Source organism: Trypanosoma equiperdum (genome assembly GCF_001457755.1).
Source record: "Trypanosoma equiperdum strain OVI genome assembly, contig: ctg_63, whole genome shotgun sequence".
Taxonomy (NCBI): Eukaryota; Euglenozoa; class Kinetoplastea; order Trypanosomatida; family Trypanosomatidae; genus Trypanosoma; species Trypanosoma equiperdum.
Window position 1 is genome coordinate 34,630 of NW_027124576.1, and position 19,296 is coordinate 53,925.

The following is a 19,296-nucleotide window of genomic DNA, read 5'->3' on the forward strand; positions in this document are numbered from 1 at the left end:
TATGAATGAACGCATGTGTGCTTTCTCACCCTTTCTGTGTCTATCATGTTTGTGGCTGTAACATTGTTGTTATTGTTATTGTTACTTTTCCCTTCCTTTTGTGAGTTGCCTTTCTGGTGGTTAGTGGTACCACATTCTTGTATTGCCATTACACGCATAGGAACATCAAGGTGCAATTGTGTTTCTTTCCCTTCACCGTAGTGGTGCTTTTACAAGGTTTATATTTGTATTATTGAAAATAAAATTAAAGAAAAAAAGAAAAAAAAATCCATTTTTATTATTACCATCATCATCATCATTAATATTAAAATATCTCCCCCCCTTTTGAAAATTTCGTTGTTGTCTCTTTTTTTTTTCTTTTTTTCGTTGTGCTTGCGCTCAATTTTTGTTGAGAGTGGCGCAACGTCCTTCCCCACCTCCACACGTACCAACGCCGCCCAATGGAGTTTAGTACGGAACCTCAGGTAATTGGTGGCACGGTGGAGTTGGGCCACTTATTAGGTTCCGGTGGCTTTGGGAAGGTGTATTACGGTTATGACAAGAAACGAAAGATGGATGTGGCGGTGAAGGTTATTGAGAAGGAACTCGTTGAGATGTTTGAGATCCGTGCGTATGTTGATCGGGAGATTGAAGTGATGCGTAAGCTCCGAAATCGTTTTGTTGTGCGATTGTTGGATTCGGTGGAGTCACCCACCGCCTACAACCTCATCATGGAGTTAGCTCCCAATGGAGAGCTTTTTGATAAAATTGTGAATGCCGACCGTTTCGATGAAGCCACGGCTCGGCTATACTTTCAGCAGCTTATTTGTGCGGTGCACTATTGCCACGGACTCAATATTGTGCACCGTGATCTGAAAGCAGAAAACCTTTTATTGGGAAAAGACAATGAGCTAAAAATATGTGACTGGGGTCTCTCACGGTACACACGCGAGGCGCCAATGAGAGGTGACCGTCGAATTCGGTTTCATTCTCTTGCGGGGAGTATTGACTACCAAGCGCCTGAAGTGCTTAGTGGGCGAGGTTACGAGGGAAGTGCATGTGACATTTGGAGTTGCGGGGCCATTCTGTTCTTTATGCTCTGTGGTTATCTTCCCTTCACTGACACAAGTGATGCATTGACGAAACGGCGTATTCTCAATTGTGAGTACAATCGCACGAACCGGTATCTTTCCTCCGGTGCCAGTGATCTCATATCCCATCTGTTGGAGGTGGATCCGGTGACACGATATAACACCACAGATGTTATAAATCACCCGTGGTTTCAAACGGATCTTGACCCAACCCTCTTTCCCGATGTGCCGCGTTCCCCCCATTCCGCAACAACTGCTGCGGAAGCTTCCATTACTAGTTTTGCAAAGCAGGATGTATCGCTTTCTGTGAGTCGTGATGATGTCACAACTGCGGCGTCTAGTGTCGACTTACAGGCGATCCGTCGCGCTTTTGCCACATGTAATGTAAATGGGACGGGGTTTTTAGATGCAGAGGAGGTACGTGATGCACTGATTAAGTTGAATGGTAACAACCATATTTCTGCTGAGGAGGTGACTGCCTTCATGTCGAACTTCACTTTAGATGCCGCTGGCCGCATATCCGAGGAGGAGTTTGTTGCAGGTTGGACGAGGAATGAAGAGTTGGGGAAGAAATATGACGTTAATCACATGGCTGGTCTTTTCCACTATGATTTAGAAGCGGAATACTTGGCGGAGGTGCGCCGGGCCTTCGACTCCATTGATGTGAATCATACCGGTTTAATAACGACGGAAAGCCTTAAAAAACTTTCGCTCAACTGCACAGATGAAGAGATAAAAGACTTCTTTAATGTTGTCGATCCGGAGAAGGTGGGAAATGGGATGCTGAGCTTTGAGCAATTTGTTCATCTTTGCTCAAGACACGACCTTTTCAAGAACCACCCCATCGTGCAGCGACTGCGGCGTTTGGAGAAAATATTTGTTATTACAGATATTCGCTGGATGCAAAGTTACACCGGTACGGGATTTACTGTGGCTGGGACTCGGGAGAATGTTGCATTACACATTAAGTCCCACAAGGCCCTTTCCACAAAGTTTGAAGGAAAGGATCAGGGCTTCATGTACGGAACATATACGGTGAATGACAATGTTGTGTTGCGAGTTGGCCTCCACTTAATTTCTACATTACCGGGTTACACTCGTGTGTCGCCGTATCGCATTGTTGGAAAGACAAAAGACTTTCACGCATGGATTTTGCAATTACGGAAGGTACTGCGCCATGAAATATTACGGTGTGAGGAGGATACATTGATAAAGGGGAAACCGGAACTGATGTAGTGCCATTAGCAAAGTCTGATTTGGTATATAATTATACACATTTATATAACTATATGTTTCATGTCCGTGAGAAACGGCCAGAGGCAGATAAAAAGAGGGAGAGAGAGAGAGAAAAAAAAAAGGGAAAGAGAAGGGAAGAGGGATGTTGGAAGAAGGGTGAAAAATAAAAATAAAAATAAAGATGAAATAATAATAATAATAAAATACAACACAATACAATAAAATGAAAAGGAGAGAAGAAAAGAAAGGGAAAAGAAAGGGAAAGGGAGCAATCAAAAGGCATTATTGATGGAAAGAGTGCGGTGGTTGAGTAAATGTTGTAGATGAGTAAAGTTGTGTTACGCAAATGGAAGCAGAGCGTAGCTCTAAATGAAGGTAATTACAATAATAACGAAAGAGCACAGGCGATGTTTATGTTGTTTACGGTCCTTTTTTTTTCTTTTTTTTTTGTTTTGGTGCTTTAATAGTTTAGTGGTGTTTCCCACCCATGTTGGTGGTGTTTTTTTTTCTTTTTTTTCTTTTGTGTGTTTTTTTTTTTGGAGCAGGAGAGATCGGGTTGCAGCGGGGTCCCGGCAGAAGAAAAGGATAAAAAAGTAATCTTTTTTGTGCTTTTTTTTGTTTCCTTAAAACAAAAAAAAAAGAAAGAGGAGAGAAAAAATTGAGAAAAAAAAATGAATGCGTTGCAAATGTATTTGTGGACAATATGTATACCTTGAAGGAACATAGATATATTTGTTCTTATATGTATGCATGTATATGTTTGTGGTGTATCTCTGTATTTCTGTATTTCTGTATTTGTTTGTTTGTTCGTCTGTTTGTGCTGTTTATTTAAGTGCGCAAAGTGCCGGTGATGAAGTGAAGATTATATTTTGTGTGTGTGTGTGTGTGTGTGAAAATCAAAATGTGAGTACGTGCAATTTGTAAGCAAAAATATATAAATTTCAATAAATCAATGAATTAAATAATATATATATATATATATTTCCTTTTTCCAATGTCTACATGCACTGTGGGGAGAAGGACGGAAGTGAAGGCAACGTGAGAAACCGCTTAGGCTTAAGGCCTGACTCTGTTCCCACCTTTTTTTTTCTGTTTCCAATTGCATGGTAACCTCTTTTATTTTTATTTATTTTTATAGATATTTCTTTTTCTTACCTTTATTTCCTATATAGAGCGCACTTTCATCATTGATGGCACGATTTCTGGCCCATTTGATTAAAGTGAACAGAGAGAATAATAAGTAGTTTTCTTTCTCAATTTTTTTCTTCGTCTAATCTTTCTTTTTTTTTTTGAAAAAGAAATTATTTCGTGTACGTATGTTATTAAGTCAGTACGAAAAGTGATGACAGTGATATAATATCTCCCAACATCTCTGCATTTTAGTCTTTTTTTTTTCCTTTTGAGTTCATATCTTTACGAATTTATTTATTTATTATTGGATGACATGGTGTCGCAATTTTTTTCTTTTTTTTTTTCTTAAAGAAAAGGAGGTCGTGGCGAAATGTGCCAACTGAAAAAACAAAAAAAAAAAAGGGGAAAAAAACTGCGATGCTGAAGGAAGTTATGTGGAGGGGCTCGGCACTTGGGGGAGAGGAGTGATTTTTCTTTTTTTTTTTCTTTATTATTATTATTAATTTTGGATGATGTGTGAGGCAGGGGAAAAAGTGACGTGCGTACATTTTTGTCTTTTGTTTTCTTTTTTTTTTAAAAAAAAAACACAGCTCTGGTTATTATTAATATTATTAAAATAATGAAATAAGTTAGGTGGGATGAGTTAGGAGGGGGGGGGAAAAAAAAAGATAAAACTGAAGGATTTATTTGCTGCGTGTTTTCAGTTGTTTTGGTGGTGACCGGTCATCACTTTTGATTTTTTGATTTTCTTTTTGTTATTTAATTTAATTTATTTTGTTTCGTTTTGTTTTTGGTTGAATATTTGTGGAAAACTATGAGGTGATGAGAAAAAGAAGAATATGTAGTCTTATTGCGGAAGGTAGTTTTTTTTTTTCATTGTGTTTGTATGGATTTAAAAGAATATCAGGTAACAAAAGTTCACGTTAGGAAGAGATTAAAATTTTTTTTCTTTTTTTCTTTTTTCTTTTTCTAACTTATACCTTCACTGGTTTATTTGGTGAGTGAAGCATTTAGGCGGAGGAATAACTCCCTCGGGATGATTTTCCTCGATTTTTTTTTTTGTAAGTTGTCCACACAAACACAAACACAAACACAAATACGTAAATGTACATATTTATATATTTATATATTTATATAATTATATATTTATATATTTGTATATTATTGGTGCGTATAATTTTTATTATTTATTATTTTTGACCTCTCCGACGTGTTCAATGCGGATGTACTCAATTTTCTTCCCCCAATCGTTCACCCCAAAGCACAACAATAATGATAATAATTATCTTTATCACCATCATCATTATAATAATAATATTATTATTATTATCATTAAAATGTTTTGTTGTTAATTATATTCACCTTATCTCATCTCACCTGATACGCTCTTTAACATTATTATGACATAGAAAAGTGTAGCCACCTTTTTTTTTTTTGAACCACTTGCTGTAGGTTTCATTGTCTCATTCTGTTGAGTGCAATATGTCCTTCTCATAAAGACACTTCATCAACTCTTCGAACTTTACTTCCTTTTTTTTTCCCTTTTCTCTTGTTATTCACTCACAGTTGTGGTTGTGCATTTACTTCCTTTTTTTTTTCCTTTAGGGCTCTCTTCTCCCCATTCCCTTCTTTTTTTTTTTCGGTTCCTCTTGTTTTAACCACAAATGTTACTTATTTTCTCTTCTTTTGTGGTGCGAAACCTTATGGGAGGGAACTCTCTGAAGGGTATCTTAAAGAGAGCTGCTCTGCATATTTATATATCTTCAATAAATGAATAAATATAGTTATATAATTATATAATTATATATATATATATATATATTTGTTTATTTATTGATGGATATTTTATATTGTGGCGGCATTCCTGCCATCGTGTAGCTTTTTTTTTTCGTTTTCCCCCCTTTCCCCTTCTTTTCCCTCTCATGTTCTTCCCTTCACATCTTGTTCTCTCTCTCTCTATATATATATATATATTTTTATATTTTTTCTTTGTTCTATGCACCACTTCTAATGTTTTTGACATTTAAATTCCTTACATTGCAGCTCTTCTCATTGATTATAATTTTGGTTATAGAGGCGTAGAATAGGAATAAAAAAAAAGAGAGAGAGAGATAGAGAGGAAAGGAAAGAGGGAGGGAAGAGCCACAATCAGAGGCACATTCTGCAAATTGAGAGAAAGACAAAAAAAAAAAAAGGAAAAAAAAAGGAACCTCATAACTTAGGCAGTCATGGCAGAGGGGGGTTTTAATATGCCCTCAGAGCAGAGACAATTGGCGTGTGCACGTGTGAGAATGGTGGATGGAATTGTGAATAATAACTCTAACCTCAACATTGAGAGCCACAGCGCTTATAGTGGTACTTATACCAATGGTAGCATACCTGTAGAAAATAATAGTCGTCCTTTATGTGATGCGGAAGGTGGTAAAACTATTGTCTCCAATACCCGGCGTCGTTACACCGTCCTTCCTTCAGCTTCACAAAACTTATTGAAGATTACGGACTTGCGGTCTATTGAACGCTACATTGAACTCAACAAAAACCATCGTTTCATGGATCGTGACCCACCACCTGCTGAAGTTATACCTGATGTTCCATTTGTACGAGTGTGTGGAGGAGATGAGGTGTTACAAATGGCTGTGAAGCCAATTCATCGCCGTGAGAGCGCCCTCGATGTTCCGCTTCGATTTGTTGCACCCGAATGTTTTCACATCCCTCCATTGGAGGACGCTCCAAGTTATTTTCCTCTCGCCCGCCGTATTGCTGCTTTACTAAAAGGTGCCGAATCCGTGCAGCCGCGCTGGTTGGAACGTCGGCCCGATTTGGCAGCGAGTGAAGCCACGAGGGGCGTGGTGGAAGTTCGAGTGCTGAAGGAAGCGGAGGTACGCCGACGTGCAGCCGTCCGTGCGGGTAACGTTTTGGCTGCTGGAATTCAATTTTGCACAACCGCCTCGCTGCATTACAACAGCGGCAACATGGAACTGGCGAGGGCTTCCTTTACGAAAGCGTTGGTTGCTTTTGAAGCTGCAGGGGATGTGCGTGGTGTTGCCCTTTGCCACAACCTATTAGGTATTTGTCACTACCGACTACAGGAATACAAAGTTTCTCTTTTGCATCATAAACAACAGGAGTCTGTGGGCGGGTGCTATGCACGTGCGGTTGCTCAAATTAATATGGGGGTTTGTTATGCTGCTCTGGGTGAGTTGGATTTTGCAGAGGCGGCGCTTGAGGATGCGCTCGCAAATGCTCGCGCTTGTGAAAATAGTATGCTTGAGACGGTGGCGTTGGGAAATCAGGGACTGACATACCTTCGTATGGGTAATATGCGAGCGGCGCAAGCAAGTTTGGAACAATGTCTAGAACGGTGCAGTCTTGCTGGTGATAAAAGCGGGGCATCAATTTGTTTGCTTCTCCTTGGTGAGTTGTACTCTCTCATACAAGATCATAGTCATGCACTGTTTTATTTTGAGCATGCCTATCGCGTAGGGGGTGAGGCTGGTTGTGCTGATGTGGTAGATCTTGCTCGAGTTAACATCGGTATTTCCCGTGGCACGGGAGCATTGAGAGATGCGATGATTCTACAGGCTAAACGTATGGGGGTGAAAGTTGGAGTGAAGGATGTTGTGAGTCTCCTCCCATCATGAAAACAACAACAACAAGGAAGATAAGCGGCTTGCAAGCAGTGAATTCAAGAAGGGCCGTATATCACATGAAAGAGTAGAAAAACAGAGAAAAAAATATATACAAATGAACACACACACACACACGCACATATATATATATATATATATATATGACAAGGAATATGTAGAATTTTGGTCCCCCTTTTCACTCAAATACTCTTTTTTCTTTTTTTCTTTTTTCTTCGCTTGAGCTAGCGTCCCCGCTACTTCTCGTTGTGGTATGTAGCATGTGTATTTGTTTCCCTTCCAGTTTCCATCCGGTGGTTGTTTGTGCAGTCCGACAATTTCCCTGTGTGGTTATGTTCTTTTCTTCCAGTTGAAGTTTTCCCTTCTTTTTTTTTTTGCTTTGGCGCTTCACTCAAGTATTTGATACACTTCTCCCACTTTTTGGTATTTTACTTTACTTTATTGCTATTACTTTTTCACCTCTGCATGATTGTTGACGTTCATGCACGTGCTGACACGCGTTTAGATTTCGTGTAGTTTCTCTTACTCGGTTATGCTGCTGCCCACTCTCGAGCGGTTGTTGGAGCGGTGTGGACGCCCCATTTTTAGTAATGTTGAGGACGTGCGAATGGTAATGGCATCATTGCTCGACATTTCCGCCTACGTGGACCGAGCGAGTACAAAAGTGATTGCGAAACCGCTTCGGCGTTTCTGCCACAAGGATCCCGACACGGTTGCATCCGTCATGGAGGCGGTTCCTATTGACGCTGCGGAGCCCACTCATGGTCGCCGGGCCGCGATGTTACTCCGCTGTTTACCAAAGCACAGTTGTGATGAGGTTATTTGGGAGCGAGCAGTTGCCGCTACACTGGCGGGTCTGAAAAGCCGGAAATGGGATTTACATGATTATCGTGTTGCCATGGCTCATGCAGGTAGAGGGGGCCGTCACGCACCAGCGTTGGCTGCGGCTGCGGAGGAATTCGTGAGTTCTTCAGCGCGCACGGCCTCGCAAAGTGAGCTTCCAGCCCTTCTAGTCATTTTAACATCGCTTCCGGAGTTAAAGCGCTCTCCATGTTTGCAAGTGGCAGCTGACCGCATTGTGCAGCTTTCGGAGATTCTTTCGCCAGCAGCGATTGGCCAAATATGCGCAAGTGTAAATAAGGTATCTTTTAGACATACAGCTATGGCAATTGCTCTTCAGGAGGAGGCTATTCGGTTTGCAGAAGAGAGTGATCTTTTTAGTGCTGTTCAACTCTTTAGTTTTATCTGCCAACAGGAGAAGGAAGCCATCAGTCCGGATGCTGTTAAATGTTTGGCGGAACGAGTAATTGAAGGGAAGGATTTGGACCAGGAGACCGTTTCGGTACTCTGTCGGGCTTTGCGCTCGATACCGCGGCCACATCGGCCCGAGCTGCTGCGTGAAATTGGGGAGATGATGGAGTTTTTAGGTGGGGAAGTGAAGGAATTGTTGGAGTTGCCAGTAGCCAAAGGTGGGCTTAAAGGTGATGTGTCAGCGGGGGACATTCAGTCATTCATTTCCAAGTTCCTTTCACTGGATGGCTTGTTACCTGCGGATCATGATCGTCCTGGCACCTACATGGCCGCTATTGTGGCTTGCGTGGATTACATCACCGAGAGGTTGGAGGACATTGTGTCTGATGAAAATCCACCCTTTTCCATAATTCCCCACCTTCTTAATATTAATATGGAGGAGACGCGACGGTGTGGACAAGCGATTATTAGGGAGGCAGCTGAGCAGGGAATTCACTTTCCCACTTTACAGGTTTTTCGTTTCCTTCTTGCCTTAGGGGACCATAACATGCGGGACCAGCGTGTGTACAGACACCTCCGCAACGAGTTCGCCAAGACAGCCTCTGATATTCCGATGATTCAACTCTGTGCCGCCCTAAAATGTTTTGTGCGAGGCCTCATGCAGAATGTTGAGACACAGTCGTTAGATGAGCAGGTGGAGCATGAGCTAGAGAAAGAGGATATGGATGCCTTCCTGCGATTTTGTGTAGAGAACCTTCGGCGTGGATTTGCCGACGGGATGGAGGTGAAGTGCGTGATGGCCGCCACGGAGAGTTTATATCAACTTGGTTACACATCCACAGAATTTTATGAGCAGGTGGCGCGTTACCTCGGTTCCAAGTGCTCCTCCGCGTCGGCTTCTGTGAACAGCAGCGAAACGGCCACTGCGGTGTGTTTAGCCCTCGGTGAAGATATTCTTGACCGCCATCCGGATGTTCATACCTTTCTTTTAGAGGTGGAGAAAAGCGGGTTGAAAGGTGAGGCGTCTCTTTCACCCACAGAATGGATGAACAAAAACGACCCGGCGAACTTTATAACGCCCCTCACTGAAATTCAGCAGGAGGGATGGAATATTATTAACCGCATGGTTGAGACGCGTGCGGCGGACACTGAGAAGTTGACGGCTCTCGCCAATGAGTACGTGGCAATATTGAAATCCACACGTGTGGACGATCTCAAGTACTTTTTTGGGGTCTTTGAGGAAAAGGTGTTTAAGCAGGATAGGATATTGAAACAGTGCTTAGATTACCTTGTGGAAAGCAACGCAGCTGTTAAACTTTCCGCGACGAGCATTGGAGCCATGCTCAACAGTCTTGCTGCCATCCGTTTCACATATCACAGGAGCGTGAAACAATTTATGATCGCCATTAGTACAGAGCAATGGAGTGAGATGGATGCATCACCCCTCGTAAAGATTGTGTCTGCGATGGCAAAACTTTCTTTGCGGCTCCCGCAAGTGTTGGTACATGTGGGCGATCGGCTGCTGGATGTTTACACGTTTCTTTCTCCATTGGACACGGCTCTTGTTATTAATTCTCTGCAGTCCATCGGGTACGGCAATGACGAAGTGTTGATGATGTTGATGCGGCATGCAGCAAGTAGTGCACGACGATGGGATGAAGTTTCATTAACATTGTTATTTGGTGCATCTGGTGTGCATCGGTTACTGAGGAATGTTGAGGTAGCAGCGCCACTTCTCGAGCAGGCTGCGGGTAAAACTTCCTCACCGCATCTCCGCCAGCGTATTGCTGCATCATTACGCCGTTCAGCGCTTCCCCGTGCATTAGTGCAGTCATCCACCAGTTTATTAACAGGAGGGGCACATGAGGTGGTGAATAATCCGCCTTTACAGCTGGTGTGAAGTGTGTTGGAGTTTATTTAAGAAATGGGGCGGGAAGGGGGAGGGAGGGAGAAATAAATAATGGTGTGTGCGTGTGTGTGTGTGTGTGGTGGGGGGAAAAGAAGGAGGGAAAAAGGGAAGATCAGAACAAATGGTGCACATGATGACGCGGAATTTGGGGATAGGCGTGGAAAATGGACGGATAATGGGAAGTGTATCGTTTTCGTTTTTTCGTTTTGTTTTTGTTTTTGTTTTGTCTCTCTTTCTTTCTCTCTCTCTCTCTCCGCTCGTGTAAAGGAATGAGAGGAGAGTCAGTGAGGTGATTATATGACCACGTGCGGTCGCGCGCTCATTCACTCAGAGTTTTGGATACCTTTTACCCATCCGTAACATTAAATGACACACGCCCCCTTTTCTTTTTTTCTTTTTTCCTCCCTTTGGTTCAGTTATTAAATGTTTGTGCATCCGTGTGTTTGTGCTTGTGTGTCTGTTTCTTTCCCCCCTTTCCCCCCTTGTGGTGACTTTATCGTAATCTTCAGCCGCTAATTATATTCTCTACGTTGCATGTGTGCATTTGTTTTCGGTCCTCTTTCTGAGGAATTTATGACCGTACATTTCCTTTTTCATTCACAGTTTGTCCATAAGAGACATGTGATGACATGTAATTCCTGCTGCATTTCCATCAGTTCCATCATTTCCATCTCTATCATCTTTCTTTTTTTTTTTTTTCTTTTTCTGCCTTTTCTCCACTCACTTCAAATCCCCCCTGTCCCTTCACTTCCACAACATTCATTTACTCACCTCAGGATTGGTTTCTTAAAGCACATTACCTTTGGTTATAAATCACTATTAGTATTATTATCAGTATTTTTTTCCTTTTTGTTTTTTTACTTCAGTTTCAAGTTTTGTTTTTTTTAATTTTTATAAATATTATTATTATTCCTTTTTGCCCCGTTACTCCTGTTTTCTTTTTTCTTTTCCTTTTGAGAGTGCCATTTTGAGGGGTACTGTTTCGGGCAAGAGCATATATATATATATATATATATTTTGTTCTTACAAAAAGAAAAATAAAATAAAACAAAAGGAAAGGAAAGGAAAGGAAAGAACACGAAAGAGAAGAAAACAAAAGCAACTTGTGTTGCGTTGCGTTGGCAAAATTAACAACGGCACCAACACTTGAAGAGGTGAGGAAAAAAAAAAGAAGCAAAAAAAACATATATATATATATTTATATATATATATATAATAAAAGCGTTGAGGATGAACAAACAAAGTTTGTATGAAGGTTTCAAGAAAGTTTACAACAGTGTTGTTGGTGTTAAAACGACTTCAAGCTTCCATGAAACGGGAACTTTAACCCCGATGGAATTTATTCAAGCTGGAGATGAACTGCTGCACAAAATGCCCGTGTGGTCATGGGCTGAAGGACCTGAAAACATCCAACCATTTCTTCCACCGAACAAAAAGTACCTCGTTTATCGTGGCGCTCCCTGTTATGAGCGGGCAGCGGTGGCGGGAAATGATGATGCAGATGAAATTGTAGAAGATGATGATGATGATGAGTGGATAACAACGCATGCAAATCGCGTATTAAAAGCAACCACAGAAATAGCTGCCGAAAAGACCATAAACTGGGACGATGATGATGATGATGATGATGCTAATAATAATAATAATGTTGTTGTTGTTGACAGTAGCCGTAAAGATGAAGGTGACGACGACGAGGATGCGGACAGGGACCAAACGGAGCGGCGACGGTGTCGACTGTATGATGTTTATATGGTATACGATCAATATTATCAAACTCCACGTATATTTCTTATTGGTTACGCTGAAGATCACGTCACACCTCTCACAACATCCGAAATGATGGAAGATGTTTATCCGGTGAATCGTGAGAGAACTGTTTCAATTGATCCTCATCCATTCCTGCAAGCCGCTTGCATCAGCATTCATCCGTGTCGCCATGCTGAAACAATGCGGCGGATGATTCAACACATGAAGCAACGATTTGAGGAAAGTTCACCAGAAACGGCAAAGTTTGTCTTCCCAACACATATGGCATTATTTCTTTTCCTCAAATTCATTTCCTCTGCAGTGCCGAGCATCGAATATGATTTGTCGACAGGTATCGACATTTAAAAATGGACCACGTGCGTTTGTTTGTGTTTGTGTTCATTATCTATCGCCGTGCTTATGGGCGAGGTCTAACTCCTTGCATTTCTTTTCTCTTTCTTTTTTCGTTTTTGCCAATTTTGCAATCCGCCGGTTAGTTCCGTCTCATATTTGTATAATGTAATGTAATGTATTTATTATTATTATTACTATTATTAAGTGTTGCCGATCCTCTTTTGCTACCGTGTTTTCCCTCCCATATACTTGAATCATCACCATTTCATTTTATTTTGTTTGATTATATTTTGTTTTATTCGCTGATAGTTTAACCTTCAAAAACAATAAGTTCACACAATGCAAAGCTGAAGGGAACGAGCACAAGCGAGTTTTTATTTTTATTTATTTTATTTTAATTTTTTAAAGAAAATAAAGATGTTGCGCGCGTTATTTGATGTATGTGCTCAGTACTGTCGCTTCGTGTCGCTGCAGCATTCATGTAATTAATTATTAGTTTATGTGGAACAAACGGAAACTGTCAGCAGCGGAGAGAAGATTCATTAAAAAGTCAGGAGTTATCACATCTCACGAGTACGATTTCAAAAAAAAAAAAGAGGGAAAGCGCTGAAATTCGTCTGCATGGAATTGTGAAGTGGAAAAGATACCGTAATTTAATCCTTACTTGTAAGTGAGAGTAAAATGACTTTGGTAGGTTTCTGAATTGGTCACACTATATATATAATATATAATATATATAAATAAATCTGTTCATGTGTGTTGTCGGTTAGTGGCATTCATGCCGCCTCGTGTGTTCCTGCACTTCTTTTTTTTTTTTGTCCCCTTTCGCTGATGTAACATTTCCTCATTTCTTCACGACATCCAAATCAGTTTGCTTCAAGAGATAAAAAAACGAAATACGAAAAGACAAAAAAGAAGAGGGGTAAAAAAAAAAAAGAACAAAAAGGAGAAAAGGGAGAAAAACAAACAAATAAGCAAATAAACAAATAAATAGAAAAAGTAAAAAAGTGAAAAAATTAAGGATGTTCAACCCCAAGAAGATGTTGGAGGCGAAGGTTCAGGAAAAGGCTGAGGAACAGACAAAAAAAGCTGTGGATAATCAACTGCAGAAAACATTGGGTGATAAGTTTTCCGGTTTGGTGCCTGACAAACTGAAAAATATGGTGGCAAAAAAGGCAACTTCATCCCTCACAGATCAATTGACAAAATCGGCTGCCGGTGGAGCGAAGTAATTTGCCGCATTTAAACACAAACACAAACGTATAAATGAATATATAAGGAAGTGTGTAAATATATAAATGCGTATGTACTTATATGAGGGAGGAACCGCTGCAGTTATTTATTATTATGAGTGAGACGAGGGGAGCAGCGGTAATAGTGCGAAAAGAAAAAAAAGGATAAACAACAGAATGATTGGGGGTCATGAAGAAAGTGAAATAAACTATATAATATATGTATTTATGTGTGTGTGTGTATATATATATGTGAGGGGATATAGCAATAAAGTAACAACAAAATAAAATCAAAATAATAAATAGATAAAAAGGAAAGAGAGAGAGTAAATCGGTCTTTGCAAACGGGGGCACAACCTGATGTATGGAAAACTATATTTGACGAATTTGGTTAAACTTGATGAAGCACATGCAATATGGAGGATTTAGGAGACGAAACTAAACCCACAAGCGAAATTAAAAAAAAAAGAAAAGAAAAGAAAAGGAGAGGAGAGGGATGTTGGAAGAGGGGAAAAAATATAGGCTCCCAAGTGAAGGATAAGGCCAACGAAACTGCGACAAAAACGATCGTTTTTCAGGATACCTATGCTCTTGGCTTTGAATTTATTATTATTAAATATTCGATTCATTAAACGCTTCATCCAAATGCTCTTCTTTCTCTTACCTATGTGTCTCTCCCCCTTCATACATACGTTTTCTTGTTAATGTCTTCGGGTATGCTTGTGTTTGTTTGAATTATTTTGAAATTGTGTATCGGTCTGGTTTGCATCATCATCATCATCATCATCATCATCATCATTATTATTATTATTATTGTTTTTTTTGTTTGTGAAAAAGAGACGAACACTCGCTTTTTATCTCCCTTTTGTCTTTTGCTTTTATAAAAAAAAATGATCGTACATCTGTTCCCATTCTCATTCTCCTTATTATTCTTCCTTTCCAATCCTTAGCACAAGAGCTTCTGTATGTAACCAAATTACGACTGAGGAAAATATCAGGATGCAAAGGCGATAAAATAAACCCTTTAGATAGGCACAACCCCACGAATATGTGTTGTATTTTTGTGGCAGTGTGTTGCGACTGACATGTTGAGGCGTAAATGATGTTCATGGAAGGTTTGATGCATTTCTTTTGTCTCCTGTTCTTCAGATTCACGTGATGAGCTGCAAAAAATAAATAAATAACATACATATATATATATATATATATTTATGTATATGTTATGAGAGGATGAGTTGCTGCGAGGGACTGTTGTTAAAGTAATATTGCTGTAAAGAACATTTTCAAGCTACGTTAAATCCCCCTTCGTTTTTTTGCTTTTTTCTTCCTTTTAATTGCAATTCTAGTGCATACTTCAATAGGGCTCAAATGGGTTTGTGCTCAAGTGCGTATTGTTGAATTTCTCGCCATCTTTTTTTTCCCCCGTTCTAAACGCAAAAACAAAAACGAAAACAAAAAGGAAACAACATATCTCACTGATGGATTTCCTTATTTTTCTTTCTTTGCATACGTGCGCAATTTTTTTCCTTCCTGACCCCCCCTCCCCGCCCGCTGTCGGTTGTCTCTTCTTTCCTCGCTGAGTTTTCTTTTTCCCAGTTCTTTTTGTTGCTTTGTGTGATTGCGGTTACCGCGGGTTTACTGCTAGTGAGTGAAGGGAACAACAGAAATCGAAATTAGGTGGGTAAAGTTTCTCATTATTTTCCTCCTTCCGATTCCATTTTATTTCATCGGAGTGATGCCACGCGTGATTATTGTGGCATACGTGTTGCTGCTCAGCGTTTCATTATCATCTCTGTGCCGCGCGACTTCAGAGCAGTTCATTAGGGCCATCGGGAATTCACACGAGTCATTAGTTCCTGGAAGCGCTAAAGTTTCTATTGATGATGCGGCGTTTCTACCGATTATACCGGTGGTTCTTAAGAGTTTGAAGAACCTCACTGGGAATATTAAAGTCCCTCGGCAGAAAATAGGGGGTTTGGAACTTGGAGAGGCAGAAGTGCATAATATTACGGCTGGGGGCATGTCTATTAATATGGAAGAGTCAAAGCGGGTCGTTGTTGCGGTTTGGGACATGAGTGCAGTTGTGCCAGAGTTAAACTTCACATACACCTACTGGCTTTTCCAGTGGCAGACGTGTAATGGAACAGCGCGGACCGAGGTCAGCGGCACGAACTCAACTCTATATTTCAATCTGACCATTGGATCTGACGGATTGGTCAACGAGACAATTAAGGGCGTGAACATCAGCATTGGAGACTTGGAAGTGACCACCTCCATGAGCGATTGTCCGAGTATGGATGCCATTATTCAGCTAATCATTGCCATTTTTAAGGGTAGCATAAAAGAGCAGCTGGAGCGAATAGTTCCAGAGAGGATGAATCCCATATTGCGCAACAAGACAGAAGATGCTCTCACCAGCCTTCCGATTGCCTTCATGGACGATCCGAATATAACTGAAGGCCGGATGGAACTCTCACTAGCCATCCTTCCCAATGCATCCTCGAGTCGTGTTGTACCACCTGATGATGTCGTGCCTCTTAAACAGCCCTTTCCGGATCGAGATCTTGCAGTCATTTCTTCATTTGATGGCGCAAACAATATCCTCAGGATATTAAGAAACTGGAGTCTTTTGAACATGACGTTCCCCATCCCACCCGCGTACAATGCTTCTCTAATTGAACCTATATACCCCGATTTGTATAAGCGCTGCTCCAACTGCTTCTTCCGCGTTGTGTGCCAGCTGGCAAACGACGTGTGGGTGGAGGATGACGGCAACGGGGCATTTACGTTTCAAATGCGCAATGGCACCATCTCCATGGGCCTTTATTCGGGGAACGGCACGAGTGTGGACGCACTCAGTTTATCAGTGAATACGACGGCTAACGTCAAAAAGTTTTCTGTCTTCGACAGCGCTGTCACACTGAACTTGTCCGCCATGAGTGTGTCTTTGGATGTTGAGGCTTCGCTTATTGGTGATTTCAATTCGACAGTTCTTAACAGCGACATCCAGTGGGTGCTCGATGTGGTGGTGGTTCCATTGGTTAACGCACAACCGCGAGGGTTTGTCCTTCCTTTCAACCTAACGGGGCTTCTTTTTAATGTTTCCACCGGTGCTTTCACTATGGGAATGAATTCAGCAGTGATTTCTTCACTGCTCAACATCTTCGTCGGTCAGCGTTGGCGACCTGTGAGTGGCGAATGACCTCAAAGTATTTTCCTTTCCTTTCCTTTCCTTTCCTTTCCTTTTCTTTTCTTTTTCTTCTTTTTACGATTTTGCTCTTGATGGTACCAATGACCCACCAGAGATCTGGTAAATTTTTCCTTTACCCGTGTCCCCGAAAGCCTCCCTTTTCGATGGTGTCGCGTTATTTTGCCGTATTATCACTTCGGTTAGTTGTTGTGTTGATGGTGTTAACCCCACTGTACCCAAAATCTCACAGCATGGCGGCGCAAACCGGTCTAGGAAGATTTTAACGTAGCAAAAAAAAAAAAAAATGTCCCTCCACCGGAATCGTGTCTCGGCTCTCCTCTTTTTTTTCTTTTTAAAACTTCCATATTGTGAATGCCTGTGTGCGTGTGTAACGCTCGCTCGGGTGGCGGATCCTCGTCATTAGGTCCGAAGGTGAATTGCATGATGTTATGGACAATGTGGCGTACGGAAAGAGTGAAAGGAGTAGCGGTATGAAATCTGCGGGAGAAAGTGATTACCGCGGGAACGGTGTTCTGAAGGCATCCCATGCGCCTCCGCTCTGTGCGCTGAGGTAAATGTTTTGTGCCATGTTGCTGCGTAGTTTTTCTTATTGTTTTCCCCTCCTTTTCCTACATTCAGTGTGCTGTAGATAACTGCAAATCAGACAGAACTGCGATGTACCCCTAAAAAATATTGTGGCACCGCTGCCTCTTCACATATGTTTTGTTGTTCCTTCGCGTTTCGTGACGTTGTGGCCCTTCCCCTTCCTTTATATCGATAGAAAGGCTGTACGTGAGTTATCGGTTTCAAAGCCGAACCGCATTTGACACAAGTGGTTGGTCGGCTGCTTTGGTGTCTTTTTGTTTTAAAGGTTTTCTGCAGTTGCCAAACCATAGGAAAATTTATCACATTCCATTTCTGTAGTTCAAGGGGACAAGTAAGTTCTTTTATTAGTTTTATTCTTTTTTTTTTTTTGCCTCGGCCGCGTTGATGGGCACAGTTTAGTTACTGTTGATGGTGTGACTGATGTTTTCCCCTCGGCACGTTGAACTGTCGTAGTTAATTATGTGTGGTGCTGCTAATATCCGTGCGGTTTGAATAAATCTTTAGTGCCCATCTGTAGTTGCGGTTCTTGACGCATGGCTCCAAGTTTAGTGATAAACACGCTCGCAAGCTCATATAAATATATGTAAATGTGTGTGTGTGTGTGTGTGTTTGGGATGATGAATATATGGAGGGGGGCGTATAACAGGAGTTTTCGACACCCCGCAGGCAAGAGGAATGAATGCCGTGCGAAGGGAAGAGACCGGGCGGTTGTTTAAGTATTGTGTCGGTGATTCCGAAAAGAGGGAGTTTACCGTAATGAGGAGTGAATGGGGCGAGGAAAATCATGTTTGAATAACTGAGTATGGCCGCTTGTGTGGCACAGAAGGTCTCTCTATATCGGTTAACGGGATTAGGGTAGTGGGATGGTTGTTTGCCTGAGGGTTGCCCGCAGCGGAAGCTACGTTGGAGGAATGTGCTCTCGGGATGGTGTTAAAGGGGTGTTTGTATTTGTTGAGCGTAGTGTCCCGGTGAATGCTTTGACGCTGTGGGAAAGTGTGGCGCTAATAATAGCGTTGGTAGTTTCTTTGAGGCATCGGCTTCCACTGAAGATGTGGTTCCAACAACACAACTTCCACTCCTCTGATCACGGTTCTCATCTTTCTCATGCTGTGTCTCGTTTGTTGTTGCAGTGCGAGTCGCATCGTCTGCAGTATCATCTGCTGAAACTCTCCGAGCGCCGCATCTGCATGTATTTCTGCGGCCTTTTCAGTTATCGGCACTTGGATGGCCTCTTCCCTTTCCTATGCCGTTTGCCGATATTTGCCGGCAGCGTGCAGGTCCTATTGCGGATAACGTAGGCGTCCTTTTCATCAATTTAATCCCCAGCACCACCGCAGCGTCGAGTGCCCTGTCGTTTGCACCTACGAACTCCATTGGTTCATATGCCTTATCCCAAGTAGCAAATGTTACTTCCCAATTCACAACTTCGGGGTTGTCAAGTTTGTCGCAAACACTTCTCATCGCGTTCGATGCTGTTCTTGTCGCCTGCTCTTTGTCTTTAGCGGGTTGGGCTTGCGGCGCCTGAGAAACTTTCCGTATCACTCCATACCTGCCGGATGCCCTTTCTTTTGGTTCGCGAAACTGCATCGTGTCACTGGCCGCAGTATTTCTAGACGTGCTACCCCCTGTTGTTGGGGTATTCGGTCCATACGTTTACTCCCCGGCCTTCAATAATTCTTCCTCAAGTATTGTTCCCGTGTGTTCAAACACCGCCTCTGTTATCCCTATTTTTGTTTGCTTTGTTTCGTCACGGCGGCTGTTGGTCGTTTTTCATTACGGGATTTAAGTCTCCCGCGGGAGCCCGTGAAAGGAGTGTTCCGACCATACCGAAAGTTTTATACATCTTTTTTCCCGAACATCTCTATATGGGTGAAGGAAGGTGTTGGAGGTCGGTTTTGGAAGTAGACTTAAATTTTTCTTGCGA

The 19,296-nt window shown here is 41.8% G+C and overlaps 5 protein-coding genes across 5 annotated transcripts; all 5 read left to right on the forward strand.

Moving 5' to 3' along the window:
- Positions 1–440: 440 nt before the first annotated feature.
- TEOVI_000299800 (protein kinase, putative) lies at positions 441–2,306 on the forward strand (the record flags this gene model as incomplete). Its single annotated transcript, XM_067225987.1, has 1 exon — positions 441–2,306. The coding sequence occupies one exon, from the start codon at positions 441–443 to the stop codon at positions 2,304–2,306; it is 1,866 nt and encodes a 621-aa protein (XP_067082088.1).
- Positions 2,307–5,665: 3,359 nt separating this feature from the next.
- TEOVI_000299900 (Tetratricopeptide repeat, putative) lies at positions 5,666–7,078 on the forward strand (the record flags this gene model as incomplete). Its single annotated transcript, XM_067225988.1, has 1 exon — positions 5,666–7,078. One exon carries the CDS (start codon positions 5,666–5,668, stop codon positions 7,076–7,078), a length of 1,413 nt encoding a protein of 470 aa, XP_067082089.1.
- A 538-nt stretch (positions 7,079–7,616) lies between these two features.
- TEOVI_000300000 (mitochondrial RNA binding complex 1 subunit) lies at positions 7,617–10,235 on the forward strand (the record flags this gene model as incomplete). The annotated part of the gene is made up of 1 exon (XM_067225989.1): positions 7,617–10,235. One exon carries the CDS (start codon positions 7,617–7,619, stop codon positions 10,233–10,235), a length of 2,619 nt encoding a protein of 872 aa, XP_067082090.1.
- A 1,239-nt stretch (positions 10,236–11,474) lies between these two features.
- On the forward strand, positions 11,475–12,356 carry TEOVI_000300100 (E2-like ubiquitin-conjugation enzyme; the record flags this gene model as incomplete). The annotated part of the gene is made up of 1 exon (XM_067225990.1): positions 11,475–12,356. One exon carries the CDS (start codon positions 11,475–11,477, stop codon positions 12,354–12,356), a length of 882 nt encoding a protein of 293 aa, XP_067082091.1.
- A 2,955-nt stretch (positions 12,357–15,311) lies between these two features.
- TEOVI_000300200 (expression site-associated gene 5 (ESAG5) protein, putative) lies at positions 15,312–16,778 on the forward strand (the record flags this gene model as incomplete). Its single annotated transcript, XM_067225991.1, has 1 exon — positions 15,312–16,778. One exon carries the CDS (start codon positions 15,312–15,314, stop codon positions 16,776–16,778), a length of 1,467 nt encoding a protein of 488 aa, XP_067082092.1.
- Between the last annotated feature and the right edge of the window lie 2,518 nt (positions 16,779–19,296).